The sequence below is a fragment of the Hylobates moloch genome, unplaced genomic scaffold (genome assembly GCF_009828535.3).
Source record: "Hylobates moloch isolate HMO894 unplaced genomic scaffold, HMol_V3 SCAFFOLD_1, whole genome shotgun sequence".
NCBI lineage: Eukaryota > Metazoa > Chordata > Mammalia > Primates > Hylobatidae > Hylobates > Hylobates moloch.
The window spans coordinates 183,458,150-183,478,095 of NW_026652276.1; the positions used below are offsets into that span (position 1 = coordinate 183,458,150).

Below are 19,946 nucleotides of genomic sequence, written 5' to 3' on the forward strand. Positions count from 1 at the left end.
TTGTTTTGGCTGATTTCTGCTTCTTGGAATGGGTGTATTTACTCAACGCCTGTGCTCCCATGTATCTTGGGAGTAACTAGCTTGTTCTTTATTTCACAGGCTCATAGGTGGAAGGAACTTGCCTTGTCTCAGATGGGTCTTTGAATTTGGACTTTTGAGTCTATGCTGGAATGAGTTAAGGAATTTGGGGAACTGTTGGGAAGGCAGAATTGTGTTTTGAAACATGAGAAAGACATGAGATTTGGGGGTTTGGGGGGGGGCAGAGGTGAAATGATGTGGTTTGGCTTTGTGTCCCTGCCCAGATATCATGCCTGTAATCCCAGCACTTTGGGAGGTAAGGCAGGAGGATTCCTTCAGCCAAAGAGTTCTAGACTAGCCTGGGCAACATAATGAGACCCCATCTCTTAAAAAGATTAGCTGGGCATGGTAGCATATGCCTGCAGTGCCAGCTACTTGGGAAGCTGAGGTGTGAGGATTGTTTGAGCCCAGGAGGTTAAGGCCACAGGGAACTGCTGTGATCATGCTACTGTACTCCAGCCTGGGTGACAGAATGAGACCCTTCATTTTTCTGATTTGTATATGGGAGATTTTGGAGTGGCAGTAGTTAGGGAAGTAGGTTAAAAGACAAAGAGAAACAGAATGAAGGACAGAAACAGGAAGCTCTCTTCTCTGCCCAGGCAGCATATATCTAACATAGCAGTAGTTATAGTCATGTGCTGCAGAAAGATGTTTTGGTCAACAGTGAACCATATATAGGATGGTGGTGCCATAAGATTATAATATCATATTTTTACTGTACCTTTTCTTTTTAGATACACAAATACCATTGTGCTACAGTTGTATACAGTATTCAGTACAGTAACATGCTAACACATTGTACAGATTTGTAGCCTAGGAGCAATAGGCTATACCACATAGCCTACATGTGTAGTAGGCTATACCATCTAGGTTTAAGTGTGCTCTATGATATTAACACAACAGAGAAATTGCCTAATACTGCATTTCTCAGAACACATTCCTGTCACTAATAGACTCATGACTGTAGATACTGTGCCACCTTTGTGGTCTAATTTGGAATTAATGACTCTAAAAGTGTCCATTTTGGAGTTAGCAAAAGGAGAACCTAATGATGTGGCAAAGTGAAAGGGAATTGAGGGGTTCAGAAAAGGTGTCCTTACTGAACCCCACATAAGGCCAAACATGTTGCCTGTGCCCAAGGCTGGGTCTGGCTTGAAATGCATTCATCTACAACTTAAAGTGCCACAAAGTCAAGGATGTGTCCATTTTTCACCCTTGTTATTCCCAGGGCTAGTATACAGCCTAGTCCAATAAATGCAAAGTAAGTGTTTGTTGAATCAATGAATACCTAAAAAGAGGTAGATCTGTACATTTTCTAGTAGAATGATTTAAAGTACAGTCTGAATTTATGTTTATATCTTGATGATCTGCTTTGCCATTATATTGCTTCTAATTAATAACATTTAGAATCATAAAATGTTACACCTGAAAAGGACCTTACAGATCTCTAATCTGACCATCTCATATTAGAGATAAGAAACTTAAGGCCTAGCTTGTTAAGGCTTAGTTCAGTGGCAAGAAAGCTACTGGAAGGCTCTTCACTAAGAACATATATTCAATGACTACCACCCTGAGGCTCGTTTCATTCTATTATATCTTTCTATTTTTTGAGATGATCATAGTAATAAATGATTTTAAATCTATATATATGACTGACACAATTTGTGTCTATTTTGCTGTTTTCTTGTGCAGTAGCAATTGTTGAAGCTGAAATTTGTATCAATTGTTAAAATACTGCCTACAAATAAACACTATCAAAATAATTTTGTGTTAAATACACAAGCAGAAAAAGCTGTGTCAAATAATGGTGGGTAGTTTAAAATAAACAAGATAAGGGCCAAGCAATTTTACATCTGTTGATAATAATCATGAAGTAGTTTTTTCTACCTTGAAAAGTTTTCACTGCAAATAACAGAAAATGACTTAAATCATACAAAATATCAAACTACAAGTAGAACAAGAAAAAATAAATAAGATAATGCTATACCTCAGAATGCTATACTTTCAATCATGTTTTAAAAGACTTCCTTAGAAGAACTTAGATGAGAAGATACCCACGTATTTCAACATTAACTGTTAAAACTACAACATTTACTCCATTTAATAAATTTTCTTTAGTTACCAGCACAGTGGAAATGGCCTTTCAATTAACATTTATTGAAAGTTCACATGATGACATCTATGTCTCATAAGATAAACTTAAGAATCTTTAAAAAAAAGAATTTCAAAGAATGCAATGGCCAGCATTTAAAAGACATGCGTTTGGCATGAAATTATTTAATTAGTGGGGAATTAATAGTTTAATATTTTCACTTTACCATAATAGTTTAATTGTTTAAGCAACACTTATTATGAATAAACTGAAATATTAAAACAAATTTCTAAGCTATATTTTATGATTAAACTTATATTTAATGGATTATATAACATATTTCACAATGTTCTATATGGCATGACATATAACATACAATATATAAATATGTAATAGGTTATATATTATATAAATTCGTGTGTGTGTGTGTGTGTGTGTGTGTATGTGTATATATATATATATATATGTTTCTTTTTTGGAGACAGAGTTTCACTTTGTCACCCAGGCTGGAGTGCAGTGGTGCAATCTCAGCTCACTGCAACCTCTCCACCTCCTGGGTTCAAGCGATTCTCCTGCCTCAGCCTCCCATGTAGCTAGGATTACAGGCACACACCACCATGCCTGGCTAATTTTTGTATTTTTAGTAGAGATGGGGTTTCACCACGTTGGCTGGGCTGGTTGAACTCCTGACCTCAAGTGATATGCCTGCCTTGGCCTCCCAAAGTGTTGGAATTACAGATGTGAGCTACTGCGCCTGCCTATATATTATTTTAAATTGCCAAAGACAGATAAACAAAACCCCCAAAAAACACAAGTGATAAGCAGGTAAAATCAAATTAAACATATTGGAATAAATATATAGGCAGTGTCAAAAATTTAAAGCCCTGGATTTTGTAACAATATATGGGCAATCCTCATTATTCATAGATCTTGTCTTTGTGATTTGCCTACTCTCTAAAATTTATTTGTAACCCCAAAATTAATACTTGTGGGACCTGTGGATCATCTATGGACATGCATAGCGTGGCAAATACGTTGATTTGCCAAATACATATATACCCAGCTGAAGTCAAAGAAGGCAACTTTCTGCCTTCTTTTAGATCTCATACTGTAAACTGATATCCACTTTGCAGTCTATTTAATTAGTGCCATGTTTTTCACATTCTTGTGCTTTTTGTTGATTTCACCGTTTAAAACGGCCTCTGACTCATCTGGAGAATGTGGCTGAAAGAAAAGACATTTTAAGAAATAATAAAATAAAATGGCCCCTGAGCATAGTGTTGAAGTGCTACCTAGAGGGTTTTTGTTGTTGTTGTTGTATTTGTTTGTTTTGGGGACAGGGTCTCACTGTATTGTCCAGGCTGGAGTACAGTGGCACGCACGATCTTAGCTCATGCAACCTCTGCCTCCTGGGCTCAAGTGGTCTTCCTGCTTCAGCCTGTCAAGTAGCTGGGACCACAGGTGTGCACCATCATGCCTGGCTAATTTTTTGTATTTTTGGTAGAGATGGGGTTTCACCATGTTGCTCAGACAGGTCTCAAACTCCTGAGCTCAAGTGATTCACCCACCTCAGCCTTCCAAAGTGTTGGGATTACAGGCCTGAGCCAGCATGCCCAAGTTCTTAAGCTCCAGACGGCTGTGATGTGTCTTATGGAGAAAACACATATATTAGATAAACTTCTTTCAGGTTTGAATTATAGTTCTGCTGGCCATGAGTTCTGCATTAATAAATAATATACATTAAATAGGGTGTCTTTAAACAGAAACACACTTAAAATAAGGTTATATATTGATTGGTTAACAAAAATGATGTGACCAGAGGCTCTTAGAAACCTAACCTTAGGAGCAATGGTTCAGTATTTGCTAATTCAGTATTCACAATGACTTTATAGGAAGCAACTACCATGAACATGAAAAATGAAGGCAAGATATAGAAAGCCACAATTTGATTCTCCTAATTTCTTTACTTTGATTTTATTATTTCTTTTGTTTTGGGAATGTAAGAAGAAGCTTAAGATCAATCTCAAATACAAGAAATAAAAATTCCTGGGCTCAAGTGATCTTCTCCTTAGCCTCCTGAGCAGCTGGGATTATAGGCGCATGCCAGCGTGCCCGTCTAATTTTTCATTTTTTTGTAGAGACAGGGTCTCACTATGTTGCCCAAGCTGGTCTTGAATTTCTGGCCTCAAGTGGTCCTCCCACCTCAGTTTCCCAAAGTGCTAGGATTACAGGTGTGAGCTACCACACCACCTGGCTGGCTATATGAAACTTCCTAAGTCTCTGGAAATTTAGGGAAATGACAGTAAATTAGATGTCCTATCCCATTAACCTTTTGGATCCCTTCATGATCCCTGGCTTGGTGTGGAGTACATAAGAATTGATTTTTTTGATAGGTATTGACTGATGAACTTTCCGAGACTCTTGTGGAATATTCCAGTTCCATAAAGTTTCAATCTGAGAAGCCCTGGATACTTCCACTTAAGACCTGTGCCATTAGCATATTGGATAACTATGTTCTGTAGTTTCATTAATAGTGGATATCTGTATATTTCTACCCTATATTTCAGTTAATCCAGAAATCTTAAGGATTCCCATAATAGATCTTTCATCGTAGGTCCATATTTGAAGATTTCTAGTCTGAATCTCTCATCTATGCCAGAATGAAGTACCTGAAAGTCATATAACAGAACCTACCAACTATTATCCTAGCTTTAACCAAAAGTCAGGCAATTCTTGTTCTGTGGGTTGTGGAAATCATTTTTTTAAGTTATTTTCATGAAATTTATAATGAAAAAGGACTAAGACCTCTAAGGAATATTAAAATAAATATTTACTGTTGATATTTCAAATTAAGCAGTTTAACAAGTGAATGTTTTAATTTTCTTATCAGAAAAGCACATATTCTTTAAAGAGCAATTAAAGGTTCCTGAGTTTAATAAATCAGAAACTACAACGGTTAAATTAATAAGCTTAATATCAATGAAAGGCTCTCAATACTATAAATATGACTATCATTAAATTTACTTTCTTCTTTTGGTACAAATAGAAACACAAAGGGTTTCCTTGAAAAAAAAAACTGTATTAGGGGAAACAAAAATTTAGGAATCTGATCCAGTTATAGAAAATGCAGATCTTCTCTTAAATATACTTCGTGTAAGCAAAAAGGAAGTCTGAACATGTGAATATAGACTAAGGAAAGTAAAATTTCATATGTGGCTTATAGAAATAAATTTTGCTACTTTAAAATCCCACCATGTATTGGTGTTAAATAATTTGTTTAAATCTAAGAAACAAGTCTGTAAGTGAGTGTAATGTGTCCTGGGTCAAGGACAGATTTAGGGTAGAAAGGAAGATTCTGACACTGCCATGAGGAATAAGCAGCCGATACTAGGAGTCAGGGTAGACTCAGCATGAGAGAATCCAGAGGGGCTTTCAGCAAGAGGGAAGAGGCAGAAGGTCAAGTCATGAGGTGGGAACTCCTAGTAGTGAAGGACAAGTCAGCTCTTCAGGTTTCGATTTTCTGATGGCCTAGTCCTGCTTGAAACCCTCTTTTCCTGGTATTCATGACACTCCTGTACTCTCCTGGTTCTCATCCTATTTCTTTGACCTTCCTTTTGATTCCCGTGATTTCAAATTAACATCCACATCTATTCTGTGTCAATATACATACCTAGATGTGCCACTCTTTGCTTGATACTTGCATTTGGTGGCTTGTCAATACTTAAAACCCAATGTACTGAAAACAAATACTACTACACTCTCTCCAACCTACTGCTACCTCTGTCATTAGCATGCTATCATTTAACTGCAATCAGAGGCAAATTTCAGAGTTCTCCCTCTCTTTCCAGTTCTCACCACTTATCAGATCCCATGGTTTCTATCATGCCTTGGCAATAATGCCTCCATCCCCTTTCCTACCCCTCCTGCCTCCACACTGGTTCACCTCTTATCTAGTGCCCGCTACCACACTACTAGCGCTCACCTAAAATGCCATTTCCCCCTGATTTCCAGCAGAAGATTCATTCCTAAAAGTAGTCCTAGGGGTGGGGGGAAGGATTTTCTTTTCCTTGCTCAAAAACCTTCAGTGGCTCCCCATTGATCTAAGCATTGCTTTAAGCACAGGCTCTCCACATAGTTCTCACATACCCTCCCCATGTTATCTTTCCTCCTACATGGCAATGTGGCAAAGAGAAAAGATACGAACTTTGAATTGGATACAGGTTCAAATTCCAGCTGTCTCTTAAAAATTCTAAAACCAAAACTGAAAACTGTAAAATGACCAGGCAAGTCATTTATTGCTTTGAGCCCTTTCTTTGTTCATCTGCAAGTGCAGGTAGGAACTGTAGAGGTGGCACAACACTCTCTGCCTCCATGAGTTATACACTTATTAGGGGAGTTGAGCCTCTTTCATGTGGTAGTCACTTAGCATCTGCCTTCCAGTCAGTGGCCAAATGACTTTCTAAACCGAGAACCTAGCAGATCACTTATCAATGTCAATGAAACTGGTCAATAGAGGAGTTCTCTACCCTTATGTCGGGGAATTTTTTATGGATCCTGAAGGGACAGAAGCCAGTTCTCAAAGCACAGCCAAGCTTTTTAGGTGAAACTGTGCCATTGGCCCTTGGTTAACTGGGGTGTGACTAGCCAAAAATTAGCAGCAGTGCTTGACACGCAAATTTCTGATTCAAACAGATGAACTGAAAGCCCACTGCAAGAGTCCAAAAGCTGTACTTCTGTTAGGTTTAGAAACTTTAAAAAGTACTTAAGATTTCATTTGAAAGTCCAATGTGAAGAAAATACCAGGTCCTTAATGCCCGTTTCTAAGAAGGAAAAAGGGATTTTTGTCTGATTTGTTCACTAGTGTGGCCTAAGTGCCTAGAATAGTGGTTTTGCATGCAGAGGGTGCAGAGTTAATTTATGATGAATAAATATATAGTATATCAATATATGTATGAGGAATGAATGAGTGAATGAAAGTGCCTATGGCATGCATCTTATATATGCTCTAGCATAGTGCTGAGTATACAGAAGATCCTTAATAAATACTTTACAAACTAAATGTAGGGATTTATACTCTAGTCAGTCAAGGATATTTAACAATATCCTTAAGGATTAGGAACTAAATATCATTCCTATATATTTCTACTTTACAAAATGTTCTTTTTTTAACCTATGTTGTCACCATTTCTCCTTTTTTAAATTATCTATTGTTTCATTTATTTCTTACCTCCCAATAGGGAAGGGTCAGAGCTTGAAAATAGGTGAGGACAAAGAAATGAGGTTAGGAGTTAGGGGATTAAATAGATATTTTTAGCTAAAAACTTTCTGGCTAAAATTGAATATATTGAATGGAATGAAGAGAAAAACAATTTTTGAAAGAGCTATATGAAGATGGAAGGAAAAAAGTCATAAGGTGTGTAGAACATGTTTGACAAATTTATTTGGGAAGAATGTTACATTTATACACTGCATTTTTTTTTTCTTAAGTGCTCCAAGTTTTTTTTTTTTTTTTGTGAGGGGTGTGGCTGGGGGATGGAGTTTCACTCTTATTGCCCAGGCTGGAGTGCAGTGGTACGATCTAGGCTCACTGCAACCTCCACCTCCTGGGTTCAAGCGATTCTCCTGCCTCAGCCTCCTGAGTAGCTGGGACTACAGGCACATGCCACAATGCCCGGCTAGTTTTTTTTTTTTTTTTTTTTTGTATTTTTAGTACAGATGGGGTTTTACCATGTTGGCCAGGTTGGTCTCAAACTCCTGATCTCAGGTGATCCACCTGCCTCGGCCTCCCAATGTGTTGGGATTACAGGTGTGAGCCACCACGCCCAACCAAGTGCTCCAAGTTTGCATGACTATCATTCCTGTATGAGGGAAGAAATAGCTAAAATCCTCTGCTACAGCTACAGGAACAAAGGCTCAGTAAAGTTGATGATCTGTTTATATGATCAGAGGTAGATCTAGGGTTGGAGGCCAGGTCTCCTGAGTATGCGAGAATAAATACAGTCATGGCAGTGTAAAGAGAGCCTGCCAACATTTTGAAAATGTGAATAGGATTTGGCTAAAATTAAGGGGATATACAGAAAAGTCATAGGAAATCAGGTTAAAGAAATAAATATGATAGGCTACAGAGTGTTTTCAGTAATACAATAGAACATTTAGATTTTTGCCCATGTCAGTCATTTTGAAATTATTTTTAAAGCAAAAAAACTCTTTTTAAACAAGAAATCTTATGAGATGTCAATATGCAAAAAAAATTAAAAGGAGGTGGTTTCTCTAACTGAAGCTGTTCCTTTTTTCCTGCCTTCAGCCTCTGAAGAGAAAGTTAGAAAACTATTATCATTAGTGCTACATGTTTTGAACAAGCTGATATACCAAGTGGCCCAGAGAGCAGGTGGAAGAACTAGCATGGAGACAGAAAGCAAGAGGCCTGCCTGCCAAGGCTACCTGCAGAAAGAAAGGGCAAAGATGCTGTAGGCAAGAGAAGTTCAGGACAGACACTGGCATAGCTCAAAGATTCACATTTGAGCAGCTGTGGAAGATGACAGTACAATTACCAAAATGTCGAAGGGCAAAGGAGGCAGCTACTGGTTTTGATGAAAGACAATTATGTCCTTTTAAATGGGTCTTAGGAATTTAGACATTTATATACACTATGCTACGGACAAAAGAATAGAAAGTAGCCCTTTTTTCTCCACTAGTTTTCTTCTCTTTTTCAAGTAAATGAAGCAAAAGTCAATTGCAATAGTCAGAAAGCTGTACTTTGTTACACTTAAAAACTTCTAAAAGTGCTTAAGATTTCACCTGAAAGTCCAACATGAAGAAAATACAGGCTCCCCAATGCCCCATTCTAAGAAGGAAAAAGGACCATTTTCGTTTTAGTAACGTCTCTGTTCTATAGACAGTTTGTATAACTAGCTCTTACTTTTTATCTTTAAAAACTTTTTCCAGTGAAGTTAGGTATAATTATTTACTTCAAGCGTAAGTATACCAAATTATTTTAGAAATGCAAGACTTTCCTTATGCTTCATAAAATACATTATGATAGTGAATCTTGTTGACTATGTATATTTGACTATAATAATTTCAATGCATATTATTTCTATTGAGAGTAAGTTACAGTTTTCGGCAAACTGCGTTTGATGAGGGCTATCTCCTCTTCCTGTGCGTTTCTAAAACTTGTGATGCAAACGCTCCCACCCTTTCCTGGGAACACAGAAAGCCTGACTCAGGCAGCTGCCGCTATTAAAGCAGCTCCAGCCCTGCACACTCCCTGCTGGGGTGAGCAGCACTGTAAAGATGAAGCTGGCTAACTGGTACTGGCTGAGCTCAGCTGTTCTTGCCACTTACGGTGTTTTGGTTGTGGCAAACAATGAAACAGAGGAAATTAAAGATGAAAGAGCAAAGGACGTCTGCCCAGTGAGACTAGAAAGCAGAGGGAAATGCGAAGAGGCTGGGGAGTGCCCCTACCAGGTAAGCCTGCCCCCCTTGACTATTCAGCTCCCGAAGCAATTCAGCAGGATCGAGGAGGTGTTCAAAGAAGTCCGGAACCTCAAGGAAATCGTAAATAGTCTAAAGAAATCTTGCCAAGACTGCAAGCTGCAGGCTGATGACAACGGAGACCCAGGCAGAAACGGACTGCTGTTACCCAGTACAGGAGCCCCGGGAGAGGTTGGTGATAACAGAGTTAGAGAATTAGAGAGTGAGGTTAACAAGCTGTCCTCTGAGCTAAAGAATGCCAAAGAGGAGATCAATGTACTTCATGGTCGCCTGGAGAAGCTGAATCTTGTAAATATGAACAACATAGAAAATTATGTTGACAGCAAAGTGGCAAATCTAACATTTGTTGTCAATAGTTTGGATGGCAAATGTTCAAAGTGTCCCAGCCAAGAACAAATACAGTCACGTCCAGGTATGTATAATAATGTTTCCTTATCATATGTTCATAAATGTTATACAGCTAGAGAGTATCTATAAAGATTAACCTGAGTAAGTTAAATAGATGACAGATTAAGTCTTATTTATCAAGGTGCACAGGAAAAAATAAATATCTTCTCAAATATGACCACATAAATATGACCTAATTACAAAAATCATAGTTCTGTATCCACTGGAAGTCACTTTCAATTTTAAGATCTTATTTGTTAATTCCAGACCTACTTGCAAGCAGAAGGAGAGAATTTCTTGATGTTTTAGTGCATTTAACTTGTCTCTTCAATGAGGTGTTTGAAGACAATAAGGTGATGTTCACAATTGTGCCTTGTTCGTTGGAAATCAGTTTTTCTTGTGATTGGCTGACTGCCACTTCTCATGGCTAAAGAGGTCTTTGAAAGATTTTAGCAAGTAATCTAGTTCTTAATGCCAAATATCTGGAGAAAATGGGAGAGTTTACAGATGGAATAAAAGCAGTTTCATATGTGTGCGAAAATTTTTGCTTTGAGACCTAGTGGCACAAAAAAATATTTTAAGGGGAGAGTTTTGGCATGCCACTAAGGGAAGGAATATATTCATATTTCTGTCTATTTTACATGAAGTTAGAATTCAAGCAGATAAAAGTAGAACCCATCCTCACCATCCAAATTACTTGAATTAACTTTAATAAATACATGTGAAATTCCACAGACTTAATCGCCTACTCCACCCACGAACTCACAGTGGCGTTGGCTCCCCAAACCTTGGCTTTTCACCTGAGTCACTGGGACCACTGTTGACTGTCTCCTTATACTTTGGAAAGCCATCTCCGCATTTGGACCTCTACTTACCATGAACATGAGGTTGAAAGGACAGGGCGGAGATCACTTTCATTTAGAGACAGTATCTCAGGCATGCTCCATCCCCAGGGCATCTGCCAGTGAAGGAGGGAAGGGTCATATTTTCAAGGACCTCTATTGCTAATACTCCTGGCAACCTGCATCTGAATGTACCTGGCACACTGCGAATCCAAGGTTCACCGCTTAGGTGACATCAGTGGGTACACATTAGATTAGATGCTGCATGGCAACTTGTCATGATATGAACAAGACTATTGTCTTTCTCCTAAACATTTTGGGGGAAATAACTGAATATTCTGAGCTTTAAATATACAAGAATAGATTTTTATGCCTTAGGGTATCTCATATTAAACTTACCTTATTTGTCACACATTTTAATAAAAACTGTCTGGGAGTAAATATCTGTCTGATTCATACAGAACTTTGTTAACTAATTATTATGCTTATCCTCAATACAGTCACCTGTTGTTTCTTTCTAGAAACCCAACATGTGAAATAGTGGCTAAATACTTTCCTAGATAATAAATACAGAATAAGAATATTGGTATATCATTGAAAAAGATATTTCTTTTTCACTTGAGCTTCTTTATATAGTTGTCAAGTAAAATAAATATGAATTTATGATCAATCCTATACATTAGGATTTTAACACATCATTTGGAATATATACTATAAAACCTTCTGACAGTAGAGGCTATCAGCCCCTTTAGGTGAAAGAAAATAGAAGCCTGTGCTTCCTCTGTATGCAGGGAATACAGTTCTAGGAGAGTTAGAATCGTCTGATTTCTAGGACCAAGGGAGGCAATGATTATGAGAACAAAGCTTTGCTGCCAGCCAGATCTGAGTTAGTGTCCTGGCTTTGCCACTTAAAGCTCAAGTGAAGTTGGGCAAGCCACTGATCTTTATGCCTAAATATCCTCACATGCAGACTGGCAGTAATACCTACATCATAAGGTCAATGTTCAGATTCAGTGTGAAAATGTTACCCAGTCTGGCAGCATGCCTAGAACGTATAGGTAGGCCTCACTACATAATACTCAATTATTAAAACTGTACTTTTATTATTTTCTTATTGTTGTTTGCTGTTGATGCTATCATTATTTCTACCAACCAAGAGTATATTAGAGGTCCTTTCTGCTTTATAACACTAGGTTCTTCTTGTGAGGCCTTAAGCATTTGCTAAACAGGTTCAAGTAAGTTTAGTAAAGTTTCATTACTAACATTGATTGAATTGTCAAACTGCTTTTGTACATATAAAGAATTCTTCAGATGCATGGTTTCTATTAACAAGATCCAATGCCTTCCTTTTATTCCCCCTTCAGTTCAACATCTAATATATAAAGATTGCTCTGACTACTACGCAATAGGCAAAAGAAGCAGTGAGACCTACAGAGTTACACCTGATCCCAAAAATAGTAGCTTTGAAGTTTACTGTGACATGGAGACCATGGGGGGAGGCTGGACAGTGCTGCAGGCACGTCTCGATGGGAGCACCAACTTCACCAGAACATGGCAAGACTACAAAGCTGGCTTTGGAAACCTCCGAAGGGAATTTTGGCTGGGGAACGATAAAATTCATCTTCTGACCAAGAGTAAGGAAATGATTCTGAGAATAGATCTTGAAGATTTTAATGGTGTCAAACTATATGCCTTGTATGATCAGTTTTATGTGGCTAATGAGTTTCTCAAATATCGTTTACATGTTGGTAACTATAATGGCACAGCTGGAGATGCATTACGTTTCAACAAACATTACAACCACGATCTGAAGTTTTTCACCACCCCAGATAAAGACAATGATCGATATCCTTCTGGGAACTGTGGGCTGTACTACAGTTCAGGCTGGTGGTTTGATGCATGTCTTTCTGCAAACTTAAACGGCAAATATTATCACCAAAAATACAGAGGTGTCCGTAATGGGATTTTCTGGGGCACCTGGCCTGGTGTAAGTGAGGCACACCCTGGTGGCTACAAGTCCTCCTTCAAAGAGGCTAAGATGATGATCAGACCCAAGCACTTTAAGCCATAAATCACTCTGTTCATTCCTCCAGGTATTCGTTATCTAATAGGGCAATTAATTCCTTCAGCACTTTAGAATACGCCTTGTTTCATATTTTTCATAGCTAAAAAATGATGTCTGACTGCTAGGTTCTTATGCTACACAGCATTTGAAATAAAGCTGAAAAACAATGCATTTTAAAGGAGTCCTTTGTTGTTATGCTGTTATCCAATGAACACTTGCAAGCAATTAGGAATATTGAGAATTATACATTAGATTTATAATTCTTTTTAATTTCTATTAATTGAAACTTTTTCTATTGCTTGTATTACTTGCTATATTTAAAAAATTGTTGGCTGGGTGTGGTAGCTCACGCCTGTAATTCCAGCACTTTGGAATGTCAAGGCAGGCAGATCACTTGAGGTCAAGAGTTTGAGACCAGCCTGGCCAAACATATGAAACGCTGTCTCTATTAAAAATACAAAAATTAGCTGGGCATGGTGGTACATGCCTGTAATCCTAGCTACTTGGGAGGCTGAGGCAGGAGAATCGCTTGAACCTGAGAGGAAGAGGTTGCAGTGAGCCAAGACTGAGCCACTGCGCTCCAGCCTGGGTGACAGAGCAAAACTCTGTCTCAAGCAAAAAATAATAAATTTATTCAGTAGGCTGGATTCTACACAAAGTAATCTGTATTTGGGTCATAATTTAAGCACATCTGAAGGTATATCACTCCTTTCAGGCTATCATTATTTGGGTAATCTTCATTCTGAGACAAACTTAATCTATAGCATTTACTTTGCAACAGAACGACCCTACAGCATTTTGTTTCCCAGACTAAGGGAACTAAAATATATATATATATATATATATATATATATATATTTAAACTTGTTCATCTATCATTCATGAAATGTAAAATATTTGTCATTTAAACCGTTTAAAAATGTGGTAGCATAATGTCACCCCAAAAAGCATTCAGAAAGCAATGTAACTGTGAAGACCAGGGTTTAAAGGTAATTCATTTACAGTTTATAACTCCTTAGATGTTTGATGTAGAAAACTGCTTTAACACGAAAATTATCTTCCTCTGCTCTGTGTGAACAACAGCTTTTAATTTAAGATTGCTCACTACTGTACTAGACTACTGGTAGGTTTTTTGGGGGGGTGGGTAGGGATACGTGGGTAATGAAGCATTTACTTATAGGCTATAATACTCTGAGGCCAATTTTATATCCAAAGCAATAATATCATTAAGTGATTCACTTCATAGAAGGCTAAGTTTCTCTAGGACAAATAGAAAACATGAATTTTGAAATATATAGAACAGTACTTCAAATACTATATATTTCAACCCTGACTGGTAGATTGCTTATTTCACTATCAGAAATTAAGATAGATTTTTACCCAAACAGAAGTATCTGTAATTTTTATAATTCATCAATTCTGGAATGCTATATATAATATTTAAAAGCCTTTTAAATGTGTTTAATTTCATCATTGTAAAAAGGGATCATCTCAGAGAGAACAGCAGTATTCTGCGTATTTTTTAAAATGCTCTAGAGTAACATTTGAAGTAATTCACTGTAGTGTAAGCCAGTCCTAGAAAAATTTTTTTTTAATTTCTGGTGTCTGTTTCTAATACACTAACCAAGTTTTCAAAATATACTTACAAAGATGTATCTTTACCCATTATTTTAAAATGATTAAGGAGGATAGTTGCTTCAGGTAACAAGCTAATTTTTCAAATATTAGGCCCTTACAGAAGTATTTAGTCAAAAAGTAAGATACTCCTTTAAAATATATAACCCAAAGCTTTCAGTTAAACATGATATATCACAAATACTATTAAAATGTTAAAAAGAAATGCAAATAGCATTAAATGATGACCAAAATGTAAAATATTGTAGATTTCAAAAGCTGTATATCTATTAGGTGGGATACCAAATGTAAATGATGTAACTGACGTTGTTTTTTACTTTTTGCTTTTTAAAACAGACTAAAAACGTTTTGATATTATACAATGTATTTGTTTCAGATAAGGTCATTTTCATTTAGTATATATAATTAATGTATGTACAAGTTTAAGTAAATTCCTGTGAGTAAAAATGGACTTATCACAAAACACAGTTCTAAAGAAAGGTATATGCTCATATACACAGTGTCCATTGATTTAATGGGAACTAGGTATAACTTCAGGAGAATTTGGCAAATAATTCACTAATCCATGTAAATATTCAAAAGCTTGTTGTATCTTTCCACATTATTTCAAGGGATCATTTTATTTTTCATTATACTTTCACAGCACTTTTCTAGTAAATTCTGTAACACAGAAATTCCATTTTGGAATCATTTCATGTTACCAATAATTCTAGACTTTTATAACATTTAACATGTTGATGGAAATAGATTATATCTGCTAGAACCTTTTGCCTTAACTATTGACTAATATATGCTAATGTTCATAAATATGGATTGACTGTTTACAAACATTAGAATCTTGTCTTGGTTCCATTTTGATAGCTAATATTTGTTATCTTAATTAAGACTTTATTTCTGATGTCATCATTCCTTGAAAATATTGACTAAAACTGGGTCCTTAGAAATTCCAGGTGGAGCTGATTTACCTATGACTGACGGAAAAATAATCAAATTTTACTGATAATAGCAATGCTCCAAATGAATTAATGACACATCTGTTCAATAAATAAAGAGCTTAAATATACAAAACATAACAAATCTGAGAAACAAAATTTGCAGTCTTTACTTTTGAATAGCTACCCAAGAAAAGGTTTTAAAGGTAAAAGTTATGAGTAATGTCATCACAATAAGCTCTTGTTTAAAATTCTTTTATGTATAATTAGGTTTATGTTTCATGACTTTTTAAAACCTCATAAAAGATTTAATTATCACAACTATTCTTCAACGTGGAAATATTAAATATTGTTGGTTATAAAATAATATTTATGTACTTACTTGTGTCTGAAAAGTTGTAAAATGCTTACCTAAGCTATACAATATCTGTGACTCTGAAGACTTTAATGAGTACTATTTCATTAACAAGAAGTCAGAGGCAAATAGAGGAACACCATTATCTTACTTCCCTCTAGAATACTGTTGAAACATTTGAAATACAAAAGTTTCAGTTTCATTTTGTGGCATTCAACTTCCTCTCCTCTTTTTCCGTTATTAGTGTTGCTGCTCTGGTTAGCCCTCTTCATCTCCTTAGGACAACACAAACACATCTGAATAGTCTGCACCTCTGGTTTCAGTCTATTCCAGTCCAACTTTCATCCCTACCAGGGGGATTGTTCAAAAGTACAATTCTGATCATGTTATTGTCCTGCTTAAAACTTTCAACGCCTTATTTTCTTTTTTAAAAATTTTTTAAATTTAATTTAATTTAATTTTTTTTAGAGACAGAGTCTTGCTCTGTCGCCCAGGCTGGAGTGCAGTGGCGAGATCTCGGCTCACTGCAACCTCCGCCTCCTGGGTTCATGCCATTCTCTTGCCTCAGCCTCTTGAGTAGCTGGGACTACAGACGCCCGCCACCTCGCCCAGCTAATTTGTGTATTTTTAGTAGAGACAGGGTTTCACCATGTTAGCCAGGATGGTCTTGATCTCTTGACCTCGTGATCCGCCCACCTCGGCCTCCCAAAGTGCTGGGATTACAGGCATTAGCCACTGCGCCTGGCCAACAATGCCTTATTTTCTACAAGATAAAATCTGGCAAATAAGTCCCTTCATGAACTGATTTTTACCACTACTTATACTTCTGCCATTCTAAACGCCTTGTTGTACTCAAACAAACTATGTTTTCTAATGTTTTCACTGCCTTTAGTATACTGTTTCCTTGGTCTAGATAGAATGCCATCCTCTTTCCTCACTGGGTTTTGTCTTATCACCCATGATTAACAACAGGAACTCAGGAGCTGGCCTTCCTGGTTTGAATTTCAGCTCCACTATTTGCAAGCTGTATGATCCTGGGCAAGTCACTTAATGTTCTTTGGTTTCTTCAATTATAAAATAGGAATAGTAATAGAATCTGCCTGATAGAGTTATTGAGAGGATTAAATAACATATATAAAGCACCTAGAACATATATATTTAAAAATCATCGTTACCAGCTGGGTGTGGTGGCACATGCCTGTAATCCCAGCACTTTGGGAGGCCGAGGTGGGCAGATCACGTGAGGTCAGGAGTTCAAGACCAGCCTGGCCAACATGGTGAAACCCCATCTCTACTAAAAATACAAAAATTAGCCAGGTGTGGTGGCTCACACCTGTAGTCCCAGCTACTTAGGAAGCTGAGGCAGGAGAATTGCTTGAACCTGGGAGATGGAGGTTGCAGTGAGCGGAGATCGCGCCACCACACTCCAGCCTGGGTGACAGAAAAAAAATCATCATCATCCTAAATAGTTATTTTATTTTATTTTTTTTGAGACGGAGTCTTGCTCTGTTGCCCAGGCTGGAGCGCAGTAGCACCATCTTGGTTCACTGCAAGCTCTGCCTCCTGGGTTCACACCATTCTCCTGCCTCAGCCTCCCAAGTAGCTAGGACTACAGGTGCCCGCCACCATGCCCAGCTAATTTGTTTTGCATTTTTAGTAGAGACGGGGTTTCACCGTGTTAGCCAGGATGGTCTCAATCTCCTGACTTCATGATCCACCCACCTTGGCCTCCCAAAGTGCTGGGATTACAGGCTTGAGCCACTGCGCCAGGCCCTAAATAGTTATCTCTTATAGGCAGAGTTCTCTGATGACAGTAGGTGGGGTCCTGGCACCTCTCCTTGATCTTATGCCGTCCTATATATTTCTTATTATATATTATTCAATATTGTCTAAGTTGTATCCTGAAATCAATCTGTTTAAATAGGAGTAAAGGAAATTTGAAACATGAGTATCGTTATTCAAAGTGATTAATAATATGTTGCCACAGAGAAAGAGTTGTAGTCTAAAGAGGCCACAGTTACGATTGGGAAAGTAGTGGGTAGGGTCAAATCTGAGGATTTGAGAGATTGTGAACATAGGTGAGAAGCAATTACAGCCAGGGAGAATGTGGGAAGACAGGATCGAATACAGTAAGTCCTCACTTAACCCTGTTGATAGGTTCTCGGAAACAATGACATTAAAACAACGTACCATGTAACAAAACCGATTTTACCATAAGCTAATTAACATGAACAGGAATGAAGTTCCTATGACATACAATGTGTTGTTTTCGCTTAAAGTTGCTGTTTCCAAGAACCTACCCATGATGTTAAGTGAGGACTTACTGTGTCCTATAGGACTGGGAACGTAACAGTGGCAAACTTTTAGAAGGGGTCCTAGGAACGTGCCTGTGGGGACATGTCACACAGAGGCATACTGCTGTACCCGCCCAATAGTGATTGTTCCACCCTACTGAATTCCTGAAGAAAAAAGCAGTATTTTTCATACTACTTAAATTTTGAAATTAATTTTAACATAAAATCCATGAATCCTTTAATTTTTTAAAAAGATACAGATTGACTCCTTCACAAACCACCTTCAATTTCAATCCTGTCCCTCTCTCTAGAGGTAACAAGCCGAGGTGGCCAATTCCCAACTTTAATTTCGTTCTGTGCATTGCCAGATCACAATGCTAAGTCATAAGCTTGCCAGGTCTCCTTTGTTGATTGACTGGAAAGGGGTGGAAATGAGAGGAAATGGGTATACTTTGAAAACCTGGAGTGTCCCGAATTCCCAAACATGAGTGGCCCCCCTTGCTTTTTGAAGTAGTCCCTCCCCTGACATTGATGAGGATGTCCTCTTGCTGGAGGGCACTGTTGCTTTCTCTGCTGGGGGAACACTCCAAATTCTCCCTTAGGCTCCTTCATCCCACTCATCAGCATCTCCAGATTTGTCATCAGGGCATGCCCTGATATCAATTCTAAAGTCTAGTGGAAAGAGAAGGCTTTGCACAACTTTGCTAACATATATCAGCAGAAGGCTGGAGAAGACATATAGAGAGAGACTAAGGTTGCCTAAGGAAGAAGAAACAATTTTAGATGTGACTGAATTTACTGGTATAGGCATATTTACCAGAAATTATAGATTCAACAGGCTATCTTGAGAAGACATGTTTGAGTCTAATAGTTTGCTTGCTTAGTTAATACAAACCTACATTCAATAGCAGCTCATGGTGACTAAAGTTGAGAAGCCAGAAATGTCTTAGAACTCAGACTTACGGCGATAGAAATGCTGGGGTAAAGTTAGCCTTAATTCATTCATCGAGTATTCACTGAGTGCACACCATGTGTCAGTCTTCTAGGAGGCTGGAGATTTATCAGTGACCAACACGGATAAAAATCTTACACTCATGTAGCGGGTAGTAGAGACAAATATATGGTAAATATTTATCAGAGGAGACAAATACATGATAAATACCGTTAAAAATTAAGGAGAATAAGGGAGTAGTAGAAAAGGGGGTGCTGTTTCATATAGAGCAGTCAGAAGAAGCCTGTCTGTGGAGGTGAAATTTGAACAGAGACCTAAAGATATGAGAGCGCAAACCAGGCAGATGTCTGGGATAAGTGTGTTTCAAACAAAGGGAACATTAGGTGCAAAAGCCCCAAGCCTGGAAGAGTGGATAGCATGTTTGAAGGTCAGCAAAGAGGTCTGTGTGAAACAGCAGAGGGTCTGGCATGGTGAGAAGATGAGATCAGAGACAGCTTGGGTGGTTGGGGATGAACAAGGGATAGGAGTGGTATACCGGATTACCTAGGCCTTTAAGCCATGGTAAGGACTGTGCCTTTTATACTGAGTAGATAAGAGCCGTAAGGGTTTTGAGCAGAGGAAAGACATGATCTCAACCAGTTTTAAAGGGGTCGCTTTTGTAGGCAAGTAGAAAAGAGACTGTAGGGAAACAAGGACATCAGTTTGATAATGTTTGCAATATTCTTGGTAAGTGATGATGAAAACATGATGAAAGGTTGCAGTGAGATACATCTATTCTGAAGGTAAAGGTGACAAAATTTGCTGATCAAAGGTCAGCCAG

General features: G+C 37.8%; 2 protein-coding genes across 4 annotated transcripts in view; one reads left to right on the forward strand and one right to left on the reverse strand.

Moving 5' to 3' along the window:
- The window catches only part of CCDC146 (coiled-coil domain containing 146), a 178,712-nt gene that overhangs the window by 94,469 nt on the left and 64,297 nt on the right, over positions 1-19,946 (reverse strand). The window lies entirely within an intron of this gene.
- Positions 9,423-16,280, forward strand: FGL2 (fibrinogen like 2). Its single transcript, XM_032761259.2, has 2 exons — positions 9,423-10,076; positions 12,258-16,280. Exons 1-2 carry the CDS (start codon positions 9,464-9,466, stop codon positions 12,962-12,964), a joined length of 1,320 nt encoding a protein of 439 aa, XP_032617150.1. The 5' UTR covers positions 9,423-9,463; the 3' UTR covers positions 12,965-16,280.